Source organism: Canis lupus, chromosome 24 (assembly GCF_048164855.1).
Source record: "Canis lupus baileyi chromosome 24, mCanLup2.hap1, whole genome shotgun sequence".
NCBI lineage: Eukaryota > Metazoa > Chordata > Mammalia > Carnivora > Canidae > Canis > Canis lupus.
In genome coordinates this window covers 19,927,134-19,945,815 of record NC_132861.1, presented here as the reverse complement: position 1 = coordinate 19,945,815, position 18,682 = coordinate 19,927,134, and the positions used below count along the sequence as shown (strand labels likewise).

The window sequence follows — 18,682 nt, the reverse complement described above, 5'->3', positions numbered from 1 at the left end:
GAGTGTAAAAAAAAAAAAAGTCTCTGAAAAACATTTCAGTAGTTTCTCACAACCCTAAACATATGCTGACTTAAGAGCAATCCCCCTCCTAATTATCCAAGTGAAATGAATACTTGTGTTCACCCAAAAACCTATATGCAAATGTTTACAGGGGCTTTATTTGTAATCAACAAAAACTGGAAAAAATCCAAATATCAAACTAGTGATAGGTAAACAGTGGTACATTCATATTATAGAATATGCTCAGCAATAAAAAGGAATGCACTACAGAACACAGATCAGTGGTCGCCAGGAGCTGGGAGTGGGGCATGAGAGATGGGAGGAGCGGTTGACTACACAGGGACACAGGGATTTTTGGAATGATGAAACTATATCTGGGATGAAATGGTGGCTACACAATTATATGCATTTGTCAAAAATTGGTTAACTGTGCACTAAAAGGGCCAGTGTTACTGTGTAAATTATGCCTTATAAATTTTTAAACTATCCAAAAAAATAAAATAAAATACCATCAAGACTAATCCCTATTTACCTTAGTTATCATCCAAATTCTAATCACCCAGACTCTAATCCCCATATAGCTCTGTAAATTCCTGAGTCTGACCAATTCCTCACCCCTTTCTCAGTTGCTCCAAAGCCTTCTATTGAGTGCTTGGAAACTCACTGTCATCAGCAAAATCCCTTATCTTTAATTTTTCCTCCAAACATCTTCACCTTTGTGCTTTAACTAGAACATGGTTTTCCTCTGAAGATTGCTTTCCCAGCCCTCCCTGGAATTGGACATTTTCCTACATCTTATGTGTCACTGGACTTGAGGATGAAACACAGACATTCTCCATGATCCCTTGCAAGCTGGAGAACATTTGCCCTCTCCTTGGCAAAAATCTCAGCTCCAAAAAGCTCATGCCAACATAAACATGAACTTATGCTCCATCTCCAGCTCTACCACTTCTTTACTCTCCCTTCTTCCCTGTAATAACTTTCTCACCACTCTAAACTTATAACCAGAAATGTGAGGTAGTACCTTAGTCCCTATTTATTTTTTTCACCTAATAATTTCAAACTATTTTCTCTGTGCTCAAACCAATACTCCTCCGTACTTCATTCATAGCTGATATTGTCCATTTTTATTAACTTCATTGAAGAAAAAGACAGAATAAAATTGCCTCACTTGATCAGCACCAATCAACTAACCCAATTTAATATGTAGCCTTCCCTCCTGTTATAGGAATGAATTACCAATGATGCCCTCTAAGGCCAACCCACTGGATAACATCTTTATTCCAAGCACTTTGCTTCAGCAGTTATCTAGTCACCGTCCCAAGTGGTCAGTCACTTGATCTGTATTCAACTATATTCATCTGCAAAACAAAACAAACTGCTGATACAACTTTCACTTAAAAAAAAAAAAAAAGGAAAGAAAACAAGCCTTCCTAGACGAATGTTGTCCTTTTGCTATTTCTCTTCCAGAAAGAAAAAGCAGAAGGATTATATTTTCTGTCTCCATTTGCTCATCATCTGATATCTCAAATTACATTAATCAGATATCTATACCCACATTCCATCTCTCTGAAACCTCTTTTGACACAAAGCGTGACGGCTTCTACTTTACTTGTCAAATCTTTTTTTTTTTTTTTAAAGGATCTTATTTATTTATTCACGAGAGACACAGAGAGAGAGGCAGAGACACAGGCAGAGGGAGAAGCAGGCTTCCCCCAGGGAGCCCAACGCAGGACCTGATCCCAGGGCTCCAGGATCACACCCTGGGCCAAAGGCAGATGCTCAACCGCTGAGCCACCCAGGCATCCCTACCTGTCAAATCTTAAACTTTTCAGCAGCATTTGACACTAGATTCATGCCTGAGTGTCACCATGTATCATTTGGGAACAATACCTATTTAACAGAGTTATTGAGCACAGTAAATGAATTACAGCATAATCTTTGGAAAATATTCTGATACCCTGAATGTTATCATTATTACTGCTCACTTTTCTCCTACCTTCTAGAAACACCATTGTGTCTTCTGTACTATCATATTCTCCTGGAGCTTTTACACCTCCTTGGCCATTCCTCAGTCATTATATCTTCCTTAAGAATCTTCAGGATAGGGATCCCTGGGTGGCGCAGTGGTTTGGCACCTGCCTTTGGCCCAGGGCGCGATCCTGGAGACTCCGGATCGAATCCCACATCGGGCTCCCTGCATGGAGCCTGCTTCTCCCTCTGCCTGTGTCTCTGCCTCTCTCTCTCTCTGTGACTATCATGAATAAATAAATAAAATCTTAAAAAAGAATTATTTTAAAAAAGAATCTTCAGGATATTGGCAAGCTACAGCTCTAAGTCCTCTCTTCCTCAGCTACATTCATTCCCTGGGTTAGAACATCCACATCAAGGTGCGTCAAAAGCATTAGAAGAGATTATCTAAGCCTCAACACTATTTGCATTTTGGGCCAAATAACTATTTGTTGTGAGAGGATGTTTAGCAGCATGACCGGCTTCTACCGGTCGTGCATAACTAGATGTCAGTAGCACCCCACTCCTGGTCGTGACAAAGCAAAACCTGCCAAGCATTATTCTAATTGCATTTCACTTATTAATTCATTGATCTTCAAAACAATCTCTTAAGGGAGATATTGTTGTTACTTTTAGATTTTATTTTTTAGTGCAGTTTTGGATTCACAGCAAAATTAAGAGGAAGCTATAGAGATTTCCCATATACTCCCTGCTCCAACATATGTGGTCTTCCCCATTATCAACCCACAAGAATGATACATCTGTTTCACATATATTTTTACATCATACTATATTTACACATCATAAGCTCACAGAGTCCAATCAGGTTCAATCAGAGCTGTATATTCTATGGTCTGGAAAAATTTATGATGACACGTATCCACCATTACAGTATTATACAGAGTGCTTTATTTTTTTTAAAGATTTTATCTATTTATTTGAGAGACAAACTATGAGTGGGGGGAGGGACAGAGGGAGACGAAGAGAGACAAACAGACTCCCTGCTGAGTGTTCAACCCCAGGACCCTGAGATCATAACCTAAGCAGCTAAACTGACTGAGCCACCCAGGCACCTGTAGACACTTTGACTGCCCTACAACTCCTGGTGTTCCACCTATTCATCCCTCTCCCCATTCAACCTCTGGCAATCACTGATCTTATTATTGTCTTCATAGTTTTGCCTTTTCTAGAATGTCATATAGTTGGAATCATAAAGTATGTAGCCTTTTTAGACTGCCTTTTTCACTTAGTAATATGCATTTAAGATTCCTTTACATTGGGATCCCTGGGTGGTGCAGCGGTTTGGCGCCTGCCTTTGGCCCAGGGCGCGATCCTGGAGACCCGGGATCAAATCCCACATCAGGCTCCCGGTGCCTGGAGCCTGCTTCTCCCTCTGCCTATGTCTCTGCCTCTCTCTCTCTGTGTGTGTGACTATCATAAATAAATAAAAAATTAAAAAAAAATTCCTTTATGTCTTTTCATGGCTCAGTAGTTCATTTCTTTATAATATTGAATTACATTCCATTGTCTGGATGTACTACAATTAATTCATCCATTCACTTACTGTAAGATATCTTGGTTGTTTCCAAGTTTGGCAATTATGAATGAAGCTGCTGGAGACACCTGGGTGACTCAGTGGTTAAGTGCCTGCCTTCAGCACAGGGCGTGATCCTGGAGACCCTGAATCAAGTCCCACATCGGGCTCCCTGCATGGAGACTGCTTCTCTCTATGCCTTAAAAAAAAAAAAAATGAAGCTGCTTTAAATATCTTGCTTCTTTTTTTTTTTTTTTTTTAATTTATTATAGTCACACAGAGAGAGAGAGACACACAGGCAGAGGGAGAAGCAGGCTCCATGCATCGGGAGCCCGACGTGGGATTCGATCCCGGGTCTCCAGGATCGCACCCTGGGCCAAAGGCAGGCGCCAAACCGCTGCGCCACCCAGGGATCCCAAACATCTTGTTTCTTGAAACATTTTTGTCTTTTTATTCTCATTACACTGTCTTCTGCAGAGCACAGGTTTTGGGTTTTTTTTTTAAACCCATGAGAGACAGAGAGGCAGAGGGAGAAGCAGACTCCATACGGGGAGCCCGACGTGGGACTCAATCCTGGGTCTCTAGGATCACACCCTGGGCCGAAGGCGGCACTAAACCGCTGAGCCACCAGGGCTGCCCAGACACAGGTTTTAAGTTTTAATGACGTTCAGCTTATCAATTCTTTTTTTTTTTTTTATAGCTTATGAATTCTTTCATAAATCATGTCTTTGGTGTTATTTAAAAAGTCAACACCAGGGATCCCTGGGTGGCGCAGCGGTTTGGCGCCTGCCTTTGGCCCAGGGCGCGATCCTGGAGACCCGGGATCGAATCCCACATCGGGCTCCCGGTGCATGGAGCCTGCTTCTCCCTCTGCCTATGTCTCTGCCTCTCTCTCTCTCTCTCTCTCTGTGACTATCATAAATAAATAAAAAAATTGAAAAAAAAAAAAAAAAAAAGAATGTTCTTTAAAAAAAAAAAAAAAAAAAAAAAAAGTCAACACCAGGGCGGCCCTGGTGGCACAGTGGTTTGGCGCCGCCTGCAGCCCAGGGTGTGATCCTGGAGACCCGGAATCGAGTCCCACATCTGGCTCCCGTATGGAGCCTGCTTCTACCTCTGCTTGTGTCTCTGCCTCTCTGTCTGTCTTTCATGAATAAATAAATAAAAAATCTTTAAATAAAATAAAAATAAAAAGTCAACACCAAATCAAAAGTCATTTACATTTCCTTCAATTATTCTCCTAGATTTTTAAAGCTTTGTGTTTTACACTTAGGTCTGTGATCCATTTTGAGCTAAATTCTGGGAAGGGTATGAGGTTTGTGTACAGATTTTCACTCTCTCTTTTTTTAATATGTGAATGTCCAGTTGTTCCAGCACCATTTGTTGAAAAGACAATCTTTATTCCATTGCATTGCCTTTGTTCTTTGCCAAAGATTAGTTGATCTATATTTATGATGGTCTGCTTCTGGACTATTTCATTGATCTATTTGTCTGTTCTTTCTCCAATACAGTATTGTCTTGATTTGTGTAACTTTTTTTTAAAGATTTTATTTATTCATGAGAGACACAGAGAAAGGGGCAGAGACATAGGCAGAGGGAGAAGCAGACTCCATGCAGGAAGCCCGATGTGGGTCTCCATCCCAGGACTCCGGGATCACACCCTGAGCCAAAGGCAGATGCTCAATCACTGACCCACCCAGGCGTCCTGATTTGTGTAACTTTATAGTAAGTCTTAAAGTTGGGTAGCAAGGGATCCCTGGATGGCGCAGCGGTTTGGCGCCTGCCTTTGGCCCAGGGCGCTGATCCTGGATATCCGGGATCGAATCCCACGTCGGGCTCCCGGTGCATGGAGCCTGCTTCTCCCTCTGCCTGTGTCTCTGCCTCTCTCTCTCTCACTGTGTGCCTATCATGAATAAATTAAAAAAAAAAAAAAAAGTTGGGTAGCAATAGTCCTCCAGCTTTCTTTTCCTTCAACATTGTGCTGGCTATTCTGGGTCTTCTTCTTCTCCAAATAAATTTAAGAAGCAGTTTGTCCATATCAAAAATAAATTTTGTTGGGATTTTGATAGGGGTTGCATTAAATTTATAAATCAAGTTGGAAAGAACTGACATCTTGATAACATTGTCTTACTATCTATGAACATGAAATATTTCTCCATATATTTGGTTCTTTGATTTCATTTATCAGAAATTTGTAGTTTTCTTCATATAGATCTTATAACTTGTTGCATTTATACTTAAATATTTCATGGTTTTGGATGTTAGTGTAAATGGTATTGTACTTTTAATTTTAAATTCCACTTGGTCATTCTGGTATATAAAAAAGTCGTTGAGTTTTGAAAATTAACCTGGTATCTTACAACCTTGCTATAATTTTGTCAACTTTGTTTTTTGTCAGTTCTTTCAGATTTTCTACATACACAATCATGTCATCTGCAAACCAAGACAGTTTTATTTCTTCTTTCCCAATCTCCAAACCTTGCATTTCTAGACTTCTAGAACATTGAATGGCAGTGAAGAGAGAGGATATCTTTGCCTTATTCCTAATCTTACAAGAAAGCTATGAGTTTCTTTTTTTAAAATATTTTATTTATTTATTCATAAGAGACAGAGAGAGAGAGAGACAGGTAGGCAGAGGGAGAAGCAGGCTCCATGCAGGGAGCCCAATGCGGGACTCGATCCCGGGTCTCCAGGATCACACCCTTGGCTGAAGGCAGCGCTAAACCACTGAGCCACCAGGGCTGCCCAAGCTATGAATTTCTTACCATAAAGTATGATGTTAGCTGTAGGTTTCATGTAGATATTCTTTATCAAGTTGAGGAGGTAACCATTAATTCCTAGTTTACTAAAAGTTTTTATGATAAAAAAAAGTTAGACTTTGTGATTTTTTTCTGCATCTATTGATAAGATCATGTGAGTTTTCTTTAACCTTTTGATGTGATGAATTATATTGATTTTTGAATGTTGAACCAGCTTTGCATACCTGAGATAAACTCACCTGGTTGTGGTGTACCAATCGCTTTACACATTGTTGAATTAAATTTGATATTTTGTTGAGGATGTTTGCCTCTATGTTCCTATAACTTATTGGTTTGTAGTGGTTTTTTTCTCTTGCAATGTCTTTGTCTAGTTTGGGACTTAAGGTAATGCAGCACTCATAGAATGAGTCCGGGAGAATTCCTTCCTTCTGCTTCTATTCTTTGAAAGAGATTATAGAAAATTGGTATAACTTCTTTCTTAAATATCTGGTAGAATTCAACAGTGAAACCCAACTGCTTTCTGTTTTGGAAGATTATTAACTGTTGATTCAATTTTTTAAAAGATACAGGCCTACTCAGATTGTCTATTAGTGTTTCTGTGATTTTTGACACATGGTTTCTTTCCAGGAATTAGTTCATTTCATCGGGCTATCAAATATGTGGGCATAGAATGGTTCAGAGTATATCTTCATTATCTTTTCAATATCCATGGGCTCTGTAATGATGCCCCCTCTTTCATTTCTGATGTTAGTAATTTGTGTCCTTTCTCTTTTTTCTTAGTTTGGCTAGAGGCTTATTGATTTGATTGATCTTTTTAGTGAACTAAGTTTTGATTTTATTGATTTTCCCTACTATCTGCTTTTCAGTTTATTTGATTTCTACTCTAATTCTTATTATTTTTCTTCTGCTAATTTTGGATTTGCCTTTGTCTTTCTAGTTTTCTAACATGGAAACTTAGATGATTGATACTAGATTTTTTAAATTTATGCATTCAACACTATAAATGTTTCTCTAAGCACTGTTTTGCTGCATCCCAGAAATTTTGGGAAGTTGCATTTTAATTTTCCCATAGTTAAAAATATTTTTAAATTTCTCTTGAGATTCCTTCTTTTACCCAAGTGTTATTTAGAAGTATGCTATTTAATCTCCATATACTTTAGGAATTCCCAATTATCTTCCCATTATCGATTTCTAGGTTAATTCTACTGTGATCTGAGAGGAGACATACAATTTTTATTCTTTTAAATTTGTTAAGGTATATTTCATGACCAACAATGTGATCAATCTGGGTGAATGGTCCATGTGATCTTTCTTTCAGAAAGGGGAAGGAGCAGGAGGAGAGGAAGAAAGAGAACCCCAAGCAGGCTCCATCCCCAGCACAGAACCTGATGCATGGCTTGATTTCACATCCCTGATAACATGACCTGAGCTGCAATCATGAGTCAGACATTTAACTGACTGAGCCACCCAGCTGCCCCATGGTCCACGTGATCTTGAGAAGAATGTGTATTCTGCAATTGTTGGATGAAATAGTCTATTGATGTCAATTATACCCAGTTGAATGATGGTATTGTTAAGTTCAACTCTATCCTTACTGAGTTTCTGCCTGCTAGATCCACCCATTTCTGATAAAAGTGTTGAAGTTTCCAACTGTAATTGTGGATTCATCTACCTCTCAGTGCAGTTCTAGCCATTATGTATTTTGATGCTCTATTGTGAGGCATATTGAAAGTTAAGGATTGGTATGTATCCTTGGGGGAAATGTCCCCTTTATAATTATGGAATGTCAAGAAAAAAGGGAGATGGCAGAGTAGTAAAATCCTGAGCTCACCTCTTCCCATGGACACACCAAGGCTGTAACTACATATAGAGAAATTTTCTCCGAGAAAGTCCTGAAGACTAAAAGAACAGCTCTTCCACAAGCTGACGACATAAAGAAAAAGCCATAGCATTGGAGGGGCAAACACGCTGTCTAATCAGGAACCAAATTCCTGGCATGGCAACTTATAAACAGGATGTCACTGGCATAGAGGTATCACTGAGGAGTGGGAGTTCAAGCTTCATATTGGGCAATCTCTGCCCTGGGGGATCTAAACCATGTAGATGAGCTTCCAACATGACTGGCTGTGAAAATGAGTGGGGCTTAACTCCAGGAGAGCCAGAGGGCTAGAGGAAACCAAGACTCTACTCTTAAAGATCTTGCACATAATCTAGCTCCCTCCAAGATCCAACACAGAGGCAGCAGTGTGAAAAGGGCCTGGGCCAAAAGTGAAGACTTACTGACTAATTTTGAGGTATGTGCCAGAGGGGCAGGGATTTGCAGAATTTTCTCTGGGAACAGGACGACTGATGGGTGCCATTTTTCTTGCCCTCTTTTAGCCTAGCTAACCTCATGCTGATGTACACCAGTTCTGATACTCTACATCTAACATGCTAGCACTGCTCACCCCTTGAAAAGCAGTTTTTGCTCTGCTGCAACCAGTAGACAGCCTCAGCAGGGAACATCACTCCTCCAAAGCAATTCCTGCTCTCACAGAAGGAAAGCCAACCTGGCCCAACAGCACACCCACACTAGTCATAGCCAAGCATCAGAGTCAGCCCTGCCCACCAGTACATGCAGCAGTCATGGCCCAGTCACAATAGTAGGGCACATGTAACCCATACGGCGGACACCACTGGACTGGCTGGTTCTGGTAATCAGGGGGAAACTGTACCTTCTATGTAAGACCACTACTTTCAAAACCAGGAGATGTAGCTGACATACCTAATATATAGAAACAAACACAGAGACTCAGACAAAGTGAGGAGACAGAGGAATGGAATATGTTCCAAACAAAATAACAAGACAAAAACCTCAGAAAAGGAACTAGACAAAAGAGAGGTAAGCAATCTACCTGATATAGAGTTCAAAGTAATGGTCATAAAGCTGTTCACCGAACTTGGGAGAAAAGTAGATGAACTCAGTGAGAATTTTAACAGAAAATATTCAAAAGAACTAATCAGAACTGGTTCTTTGAAAAGCTAAAATTGATAAATCTTTAACTAAACTCATCAAGAGAAAAATATAAAGGACCCAAGTAAATATAATTAGACACGAAAGAGGAGGAGGCAGAACCAACATGATGGAAATACAAGGGATTATAGGCAACTACTACAAAAAATTATTTGGAACAAACTGGACAATTTAGAAAAATAGACAAATTTCTACAAATATACAATCTGCTAAGACTAAATCAGGAAGAAATACACAATCTGAACAGACTGATTACTAGTGGTGAAATTGAATCAGTAATCGAAAAGCTCCCAACAAACAAAAGTCCAGGATCAAACTGTTTCATTGGTGAATTCCATCGAACATTTAAAAAAGAGTTAATGCTTATCCTTCTCAAACTATTCCAAAAAATTAAAGAGGAAGAAATGTTTCCAAATTCATTCTACAAGACCAGCATTACTATGATACCAAACCAGACAAAGACACTACGAAAAAGAAAATTACAGGCCAATATCTCTGATGGACAAAATGCAAAATCCTCAACAATACATACTAAAATATTAGCAAACAAAATTCAACAATACATGGGAAGGATCATTCCCATGATCAAGTGAAATATATTCCAGGGATGCAAGGATGGGTCAATATTGGAAAATCAGTCAATGTTATTCACTACATAAACAAAATGAAGTATAAAAAAATCATATGATCATCTTAGTAGATGCAAAAAGAGCATTTGACAAAATTCAACATGTATTTATGATAAAAATTCTCAACAAAGTTGAGTATAGAGGGAACATATCTCAACATAACAGAGGACATTTATGAGGGGTGTCTGGGTGGCTCAGTTGGTTAAGAGACTGCCTTTGGTTCAGGTCATGATCTCAGGGTCCTGAGATTGAGCCCCATATCAGGCTCTTTGCTTAGTGGGGAGTCTGCTTGTTCCTCTGCCCCACCCTTTACTCATGCTCTGTCTCTCAAATAAATAAATAAAATCTTAAAAAAAAATTGAGGCCATATATGATAAACCAAAGCTGACATCATACCCAATAGAGAAAAGGTGAAAGCATGTCCTCCAAGATCAGGAATAAAACAAGGATGCTGACACTCATCCCTATTATTGCAGATATCCATGAAAGATCTAGACAAAGCACCACACAAGAAGAAAAAAAAGATATTCAAATTGGTGAAGAAGTAAAACTGCCAATATCTGAAGAAGACATACTATAAGCAAAAAATCCTAAATATTTAAGGGTGCCTGGGTGGCTCAGTCCTTAAAGCCTCTGCTTCTTGATTTCAGCTCAGATCAGGATCTCAGGGTCCCACATCAGGCTCCCTGCATGGAGCCTGCTTCTCCCTCTGCTTGTGTCTCTGCCTTTCTCTCTCTCTCTCTGTGTCTCTCATGAATAAATAAATAAAATCTTAAAAAAAAGAGGAAATAAAGAATCTTAAATATTTTTATTTTTTTTTTAATTTTTTTATTATTTATTTATGATAGCACACAGTGAGAGAGAGAGGCAGAGACACAGGCAGAGGGAGAAGCAGGCTCCATGCACCGGGAGCCCGACGTGGGATTTGATCCTGGGTCTCCAGGATCGCGCCCTGGGCCAAAGGCAGGCGCCAAACCGCGGCGCCACCCAGGGATCCCAATCTTAAATATTTTTAAATATGAAAATTAATAAATGAATTCAGTAAATTCGCAGGATACAAAGTTAATATATAGAAATCCATTGGTTTTGTTTCTTTAAGATTTTATTTAGATATGAGAGAGAGAGAGCATGAGTGGGGTGAGGGGGAGAGAGAGAGAGAGAGAGAGAAGCAGAATCCCCACTGAGCAGGGAGTCCAAGGTAGGGCTTGATGTGGGACTTGATCCCAGGACCCAGGGATCATGACCTGAACTGACCTGAAACATGACCTGAAAGCAGATGTGTAACCAACTAAGCTTCCCAGGCGCCCCTCTGTTGTGTTTCTATACGTTAATAATGAACTAGCAGAAAGAAAAATTAAGGAAACAATCCCACTTAATATTGCTTAAAAAGAACAAAATACCTGGGAATAAATTTAACCATGTGGGTAAAAGATCTATACTTTGAAAACTCTAAGACATTAATGAAATAAATTGAAGATGACAGAAATAAATGGAGGGGGATACCATGCTCACAGAGTGGAAGAATTAAAATTGTTATTATGTCCATACTACTCCAAGCAATCTACAAATCCTATGTAATCTCTATTAAAATACCAATGGTATTATTCACAAAACTAGAATAAATAATCCTAAAAGTTGTATGGAACCAAAAAAAGACTTCAAATAGCCAAAGCAATCTTTTTTAAAAAAAAGATTATTTATCTAGGGCAGCCCAGGTGGCTCAACGGTTTAGCGCCACCTTCAGCCCAGGGTGTGATCCTGGAGACCCGGCATCGAGTCCCACATCGGGTTCCCTGCATAGAACCTGCTTCTCCCTCTGCCTGTGTCTCTGCCTCTCTTTCCTCTCTCTCTCTCTCTGTCTCTCATGAATAAATAAATAAAATCTTAAAAAAAAAAGATTATTTATCGGATGCCTGGGTGGCTCAGCAGTTGAGTGTCTGCCTTCAGCCCAGGGCATGATCCTGGAATCCCAAGATCGAGTCCCACGTCGGGCTCCCCGCGTGGAGCCTGCCTCTCCCTCTGCCTGTGTCTCTGCCTTTCTCTCTCTGTGTCTCTCATGAATAAATACATAAAATCTTTTTTAAAAAAGACTTTATTTATTTACTTATTTATAAGATATCCACAGAGAGAGGCAGAGATATAGGCAGAGGGAGAAGCAGGCTCCCCATGGGGAGCCTGATGTGAGACTCAATCCTAGGACCCTGGGACCGCAATCCAAGCCAAAGGCAGACACCCAATCACTGAGCCACCCAGGCATCCCAACAATCTCTTTTAATTGGTGCATTTAGATCAATGATGTTCAAAGTGATTACTGGTATAGTTGGGCTACTACATCTACCACATTAGTTACACTTTACATTTGTTGCCCTTACTCTTCATTCTTATTTTTGTATACCAATCTTTTTCTGCCTTTGGGGGATTAATTGAGAGTATTACAATTCTATTTTCTCTCCTTTTTAGCATATAAGTTGTATTTCTCTACTTTTTTAAGTGGTTGCTCTAGAGCTTGCAGCATACATTTACAGATAATCCATGACCACATTCAAATAACACTGCACTTCACAAGTAGTGTGAATGACTTCTAATAATAAAACAATCCTGATTCTTCTTCCCATCACATTTATCATTGCTGTCATTCATTTAATTTATACATTAACATATATTTTTATGTATAATTGCATACATCGTTACTATTATTTTGAACAAATCTATTTAGAGGGGAGAGGTGGGGAGAGGGAGAAAATCTCAAGCAGACTCCCCGCTGAGCACAGAGCCCTATGTGGGGCCCAATCTCATAACCTTAAGATCATGACGTGAGATGAAATTAAGAGTCGGATGCTTAACCAACTAAGCCACCCAAGCACCCCTCTTTTTTTGAGAGAGAGAGGGGGAGGGGCAGAGGGGTAGAAGGGCAGAGGGAGATGGAGAGAATCTTAAGCAGGCTCCACACCCAGCGCAGAGCCCAATGCAGGGCTCGACCTCATGACCCTGAGATCATGATCTGAGCTGAAATCAAAAAGCAGAAGCTTAAAGGACTGAGCCATCCAGGTGTCCCAAAGTGCCACTCTTTTAATGTTTTCTTTTTTTTTTTAATTTTTATTTATTTATGATAGTCACACACACAGAGAGAGAGAGAGAGAGAGAGGCAGAGACATAGGCAGAGGGAGAAGCAGGCTCCATGCACCGGGAGCCCGACGTGGGATTCGATCCCGGGTCTCCAGGATCGCGCCCTGGGCCAAAGGCAAGCGCTAAACCGCTGCGCCACCCAGGGATCCCCTCTTTTAATGTTTTCTTTAAAAAAAAAAAAAAAAAAAAAAAAGATTTACTCATGAGACACACACACACACACACACACACGGGAGTGGGGGACAGAAACACAGGCAGAGGGAGAAGCAGGCTCCCCGCAAGGAGCCCAATGCAGGACTCGATTCCAGATCCCAGTATCATGCCCTGAGCCAAAGGCAGACACTAAACTGCTGAGTCGCCCAGGCGTCCTGACAGTAATGGATTCTAATCAATAGAATTAAATAAGAATCTGTGAATCCATACAGATATAAATCAAATAATTGCAGTCCTGGGGACTCAGAAAAAGCCTCCCAGAGAAAGTGAGATTGAACCACTTGTCTGGCTTTGCTTCGCCCAGTGGCTTTGGACAACACAAAGGAACTGGCCACCACATCCCTTGGCCCTTTAACAGCCCCCTCTACCCTGTGCCTCTGAGGTGCCTCAAGTGGTAATCCACAGCTCAGGGACCCATTTCCACAGTCCATGCCACAACCAGAGGCTGTGACTAAGTTGTTCAGGTCCCCGAACACCTAGCCTTCTCTATGACCCTTAGGGAATGATGCCCTCAGATCCAGAGACAGCAGACAACACTGTCCCACTCCCGGCCTGGGCAAATGGCGCTAATGAGGTAGTGGCTCCGAACCTAGAGGAGGTAAAGATAGGCTGGGCAGGAAGGACCAAGTGACATGATTGGTACCAACCAGCTGCAATTTGCCTTAATGGGACTCCACAAATCAATATTGTAGCCAGAACCTAGGAAGGGCCAAGCTGAAGTGATGGACCTCTGGGGTCAGCAGCCCAGTGTGGAGGGTGTCCAGTGCTAGGGTTTCCAGTGGAAGGGTGTGCCTTGGCATTCTCCAGCACTTGTCAGCCCAGAACACCTGCCCTGTTCCAGGACTCCTTTCAGAGGCCTGAAATCTCAGATGCTCCTCTGCAGAAGTCTCTACATGCCCACAATATTAACAACATTTCCTTACATGGGGTTCCCTGAGGGCCTGATCAGACCAATGCATCAAAAATTCCAAGGCATTCTGTACAGGGAATACAAATCTAGGATACCAGTGAAGCTGGTGACTTACTGGATAAACAAAACTTCACCCATAAAAGGGAGACGATTCAGGACCTACCAGTTTTTAAGGGTTCAATGGAGCTATTTAGGGAGAACACAAAGAGATCACATTGGATTATACAGTACAAGGAAAGCAATATGAATCTGCAGAGAGTTATGATCACAATTCAAACCAGCCTTAATAATAGAAGAAACACTCCTGCTTAGAATCCTAGAGCTCTATCTTTGGCACTACCTCTTTATCATGCCTTTTGCCTGTTCAGAAATGGCCTGTATGAAGATGGATCTCAGCCTGTTGTAACAAAGATTGGGTGCTCTGGGCCTCCCCAATGCCTTTTAACGTTGTCAATTATCTCCTTGTGAATTACAAAAAAAAAAAAAAAAAAAAAAGATTTCTAGATCTAGATATATACCTATATCTAAATATATATATCTAGAACTATATGTCTATAAATATCTATATATATTATATTATTTATAGACATAAATATACATATACACACACCATTTCCTCAAACTTATCAATTAACACAAAGCAGTGTTATGCACTCAAATAAATAAGCAAGTAAAAATAAGGGAGGAGAGGAAACAGAAGTAAGTTAGAGGCATAACTTACACAAAACCTGGAGTCATGACAAGATCTGTCCCACAGGAAAACAGGAAGAAGTTTAGAAATGCAAGGCTGCGAAGGATGTGATAGGAAGTAATCAAAGATGAAGCTCATAGTGGCTGGTAGAGCCCAGCAGTAAATGTCCTTCTGTACTAAGCTCAAGAGCTGTTGTGTCCTCTCAAAATTCATATATTGAAGTCCTAACCCTCAGTGCCTCAGAATGTGACTATATTTGGAGATGAGGTTTTAAAGAAGTAATTAAATTTAAATGAAGTCATTAGGGTGAATCCTAATATGATATGAAGGTGAGGTTAGGACCCAGATACACAGAAAAAAGACTGTGAAGACAAAGGAAGAAGACAGTCACGTGCAAGACACGGAGATAGACCTCAAGAGAAAAACAACACTAAAAAAAAGAGAGAGAGAGAGAGAGAGAAAACACTGCTGACAGCTTGATCTTGCACTTCTACCCTCCACCACTGTGAGGAAATAGGTGCTCTTTAAGGCACCTAGACTGTGGTACTTTGTTATAGCAGCCCTAGCAGACTAATACAGGAGCTAATAGAAGTATTAAGGCAGGAGACTGGACAAGCTTGCCTTTGTTTTTTAGGTAGTAGAGTGAAGGACGGGCAATAGTGGAGAGACACAGATACCAGGGAGATATATCTTGTATAGGAAATTATGGCAGAAGGGTAAGAAAAACATGATTAGCCTTGGACCAAAGGAATAGTGGGAATGTAGAAGAAAGGCTTATTTCAAGAAAAAATGGAGGAAAAATCTGTAGGATTTGATCTCTTGTTGTCTTGGCAGGGGGAAGGTAGAAGGAGAAGAGACATGCACTATAGAAAGAGCCAAGAAATTGAGAAAAGCACCAGAGTGTCACCTGTGTATATGGACTATTTTAATTAGGACTAAAATTAGAACAGGGGCACCTGGGTGGCTCAGTTGGTTATGCATCTGCCTTTGACTCAGGTCATGATCCTAGAGTCCTTGGATTGAGTCCCACCTCAGCCTCTGCTCAGTGGGGAGCCTGCTTCTCCCTCTCCTCCCTGCTTGTGCTCTCTCTGGCTATCTCTGTCAAAAAAAAAAAAAAAAAAAAAAAGGAAATAAAAGAAAAGGAAAAGAAAGGAAAAAGGAAAAAGGAAAGGAAACAAAAGAAATAAAATTAGAGCAGAGGCAGCTGAGGTATATTACCTCAAGGATAAACCAGAAGACAGGTGAAGTGAGTCAACCCTATTAGCTTTAGGACTTTGAGTCAGGATTCTGAAAATGTTTGGTTCAGAGCATTGGCATATTGGAACTAAAAAGACAATCCCAGCATCAAAAATTATAAAATACAGGGCACCTGGGCAGCTACGTTGATTAAGCATCTGCCTTTGGCTTAGGTCATGATCCCAGAGTCCTGGGATCAAGTCCTCCATCAGGCTCCTTGCTTCTCCCTATTCCTTTGCCTGTCACTCCCCCTGCTTGTGCTCTCTGTCAAGTGGATAAACAAAATCTTTTTTTTTTAAGATTTTATTTATTTATTCATGAGAAACACGGGGAGGGGGAGGGTGCAGAGACACAAGCAGAGGGAGAAGCAGGCTCCATGCAGAGAGCCCAATGTGGGACTTGATCCTGGTACTCCAGGTTCACGCCCTGAGCCAAAGGCAGATGCTCAACTGCTGAGCCACCCAGGCATCCCAACAAAGTCTTTTTAAAAAATTATAAAATACATAGTTGTAAACCTAATTGATGAGATAAAAGACTGCTACGTTGAAAACTACAAAACACAGGATCTTCTTTGAAACAACTAAATTGGTTGGTTTGGTCACAAATTAGGAAAAAATATATTCCACTTCATATTTAGAAACTAAAATGAAATAGAAATAGGTTGTTACTTGTTATACACATATAATTAAAAATCCATCTCCTGCAGTGCCTGGGTGGCTCAGTCTGTTAAGTGTCTGCCTTTGGCTCAGATCATGATTTTGGGGTCCTGGGATTGAACCCTGTCAGGCTCCTTGCTCAGTGAGGAGTCTGTTTCCCCCTCTCCTGCCCCTCCCTCCTGCTCATGCGCTTGCGTTCTCTCGCTCTCTCTCTCCCTCCTTCCCTCTCTCTCTCTCTCAAAAAAAAATCCATCTCCTAAATTAAATTTAAGGCCTATAGAGAGTGGAAGGTAATAAAACACAGTATATACATTAGGTATGCATAAAAAATAGCTACGGAACTTGTAGAACACAAAAATTCAGCAGTGGCAGGTAGGATTTTATTGTCATAAGCAGCAGCAAAAACAGAAAAGAGGAAGCACACATATGCCAAATTTGGTTGCAAGGAATCAGTTCCCCTGGCCCAGTGTTTCTCAAAGTGTGATGTGGTGACAGCCTGCACCAGAATCCCCTACAGTACAGTAAGAGTACAGAATAATCCAGGGCCATACATCAGACAGTTGCAGTTTAAACAAGCTCCCAAAGTCTTTCTTAGGCTCCTTGAAGTTTAAGAACACTTCTCCACATCTCTGAAAACAGTAATTGTTTTTCTGAGAAAACTGTAGGAAATATTGGTCTATACTAGCAGCAAATTAAGGATAGCCCACAAGAAACTTAAGTGAATGTTCTGAGATTATAGAGTCTAAGAAAGCCATTTTTTTTCCACTTTAATATTTTGAGCTTTGAGGAAGGTATATCAAATATATAACCTTATTTATTGTTTAGTAAAGAAAAGATGTTTCTTAGGTACCTGGGTGGCTCAGTGGTTGAGCGTCTGCCTTTGACTCAGGTCATGATGCTGGGGTCCTGGGATCGGGTCCCACATCAGGCTCCCCGTGGGGTGCCTGCTTCTCCCTTTGCCTATGTCTTTGCCTCTCTCTGTCTCTCATTAATAAATACATTAATTAAATCTTTAACAAAGAAAAGAAAAGCTGTTTCTTGGAATGAAAGAGTTCTTCCTACCAAAAAAAAAAAAAAGGTCAAGATATAACATTCATTCTTCTATTATTCTTTTCATAAATAAACTCAATTCTCTATAGGTATGTTTTGTTTTGTTGTTGTTTCTGAAACAAAATGGGAATAATGAACACATGTGGATACCGTGCTTAATTTTTGTGTTTTCCGTTTTCTTGGCCCTCTGAATATGCATTATGTTTCACAGACTCTCATAGGTCCTCCTGCTCTTTATTGAGTCTGCTTATCACCCTTTTCAAGGAACCTTGACCATTCTCTGCATCAGATGGCACAGCGTTTGTCTGTAAACTTTCCATATGCCTCCCTAGGCTAATTGTTTTCATAGTAATTGTAGCTTCTTGTATCAGAATGGTCATTCCAGGGTTCTCCAGATGAGGAGCACATACCAATCTTTCATTAACTGACTAAATTTGTGAGTGTGATGTAATTTTTTAAAATTTATTTATGATAGTCACAGAGAGAGAGAGAGAGAGAGGCAGAGACATAGGCAGAGGGAGAAGCAGGCTCCATGCACCGGGAGCCCGACGTGGGATTCGATCCCGGGTCTCCAGGATCGTGCCCTGGGCCAAAGGCAGGCGCTAAACCACTGTGCCACCCAGGGATCCCATGTGAGTGTGATGTAAGTGAAACAAAATTCTCTTTTTTTTTAAACCACCGGATCCACAACAGAATGTTTTCTGAGGTCTATCAAAGAACTACTAGTTCCCCAATTCTAAGGGTTCAACACTTTTGCAAGTGTGTGCACCTGCTACTCAGTCATGAGCAATCAGTGGACATGAAGCCTGCTGACAAATCAATATTGTACTTCAACACATCTACTCCCATTATTCAAGT

The 18,682-nt window shown here is 40.5% G+C and overlaps 1 protein-coding gene across 5 annotated transcripts in view; it reads right to left on the bottom strand.

The window, feature by feature from the left end:
- The window catches only part of LOC140615859 (zinc finger MYM-type protein 5-like), a 179,739-nt gene that overhangs the window by 112,348 nt on the left and 48,709 nt on the right, over positions 1-18,682 (bottom strand). The window contains exon 9 of one of the 5 annotated variants that reach the window (XR_012016363.1): positions 3,575-3,743. The exons of 3 other annotated variants lie outside the window; for them this stretch is intronic. Coding sequence is in view for 1 of the 2 variants with exons in the window: in XM_072795884.1 (XP_072651985.1) it covers positions 17,735-17,832 (98 nt within the window). In the remaining variant the exon portion in view is untranslated. Of the gene's footprint in view, positions 1-3,574; positions 3,744-17,663; positions 17,833-18,682 lie in introns of those variants that run through there. One more of the 5 variants, XM_072795884.1, reaches the window with a different exon arrangement.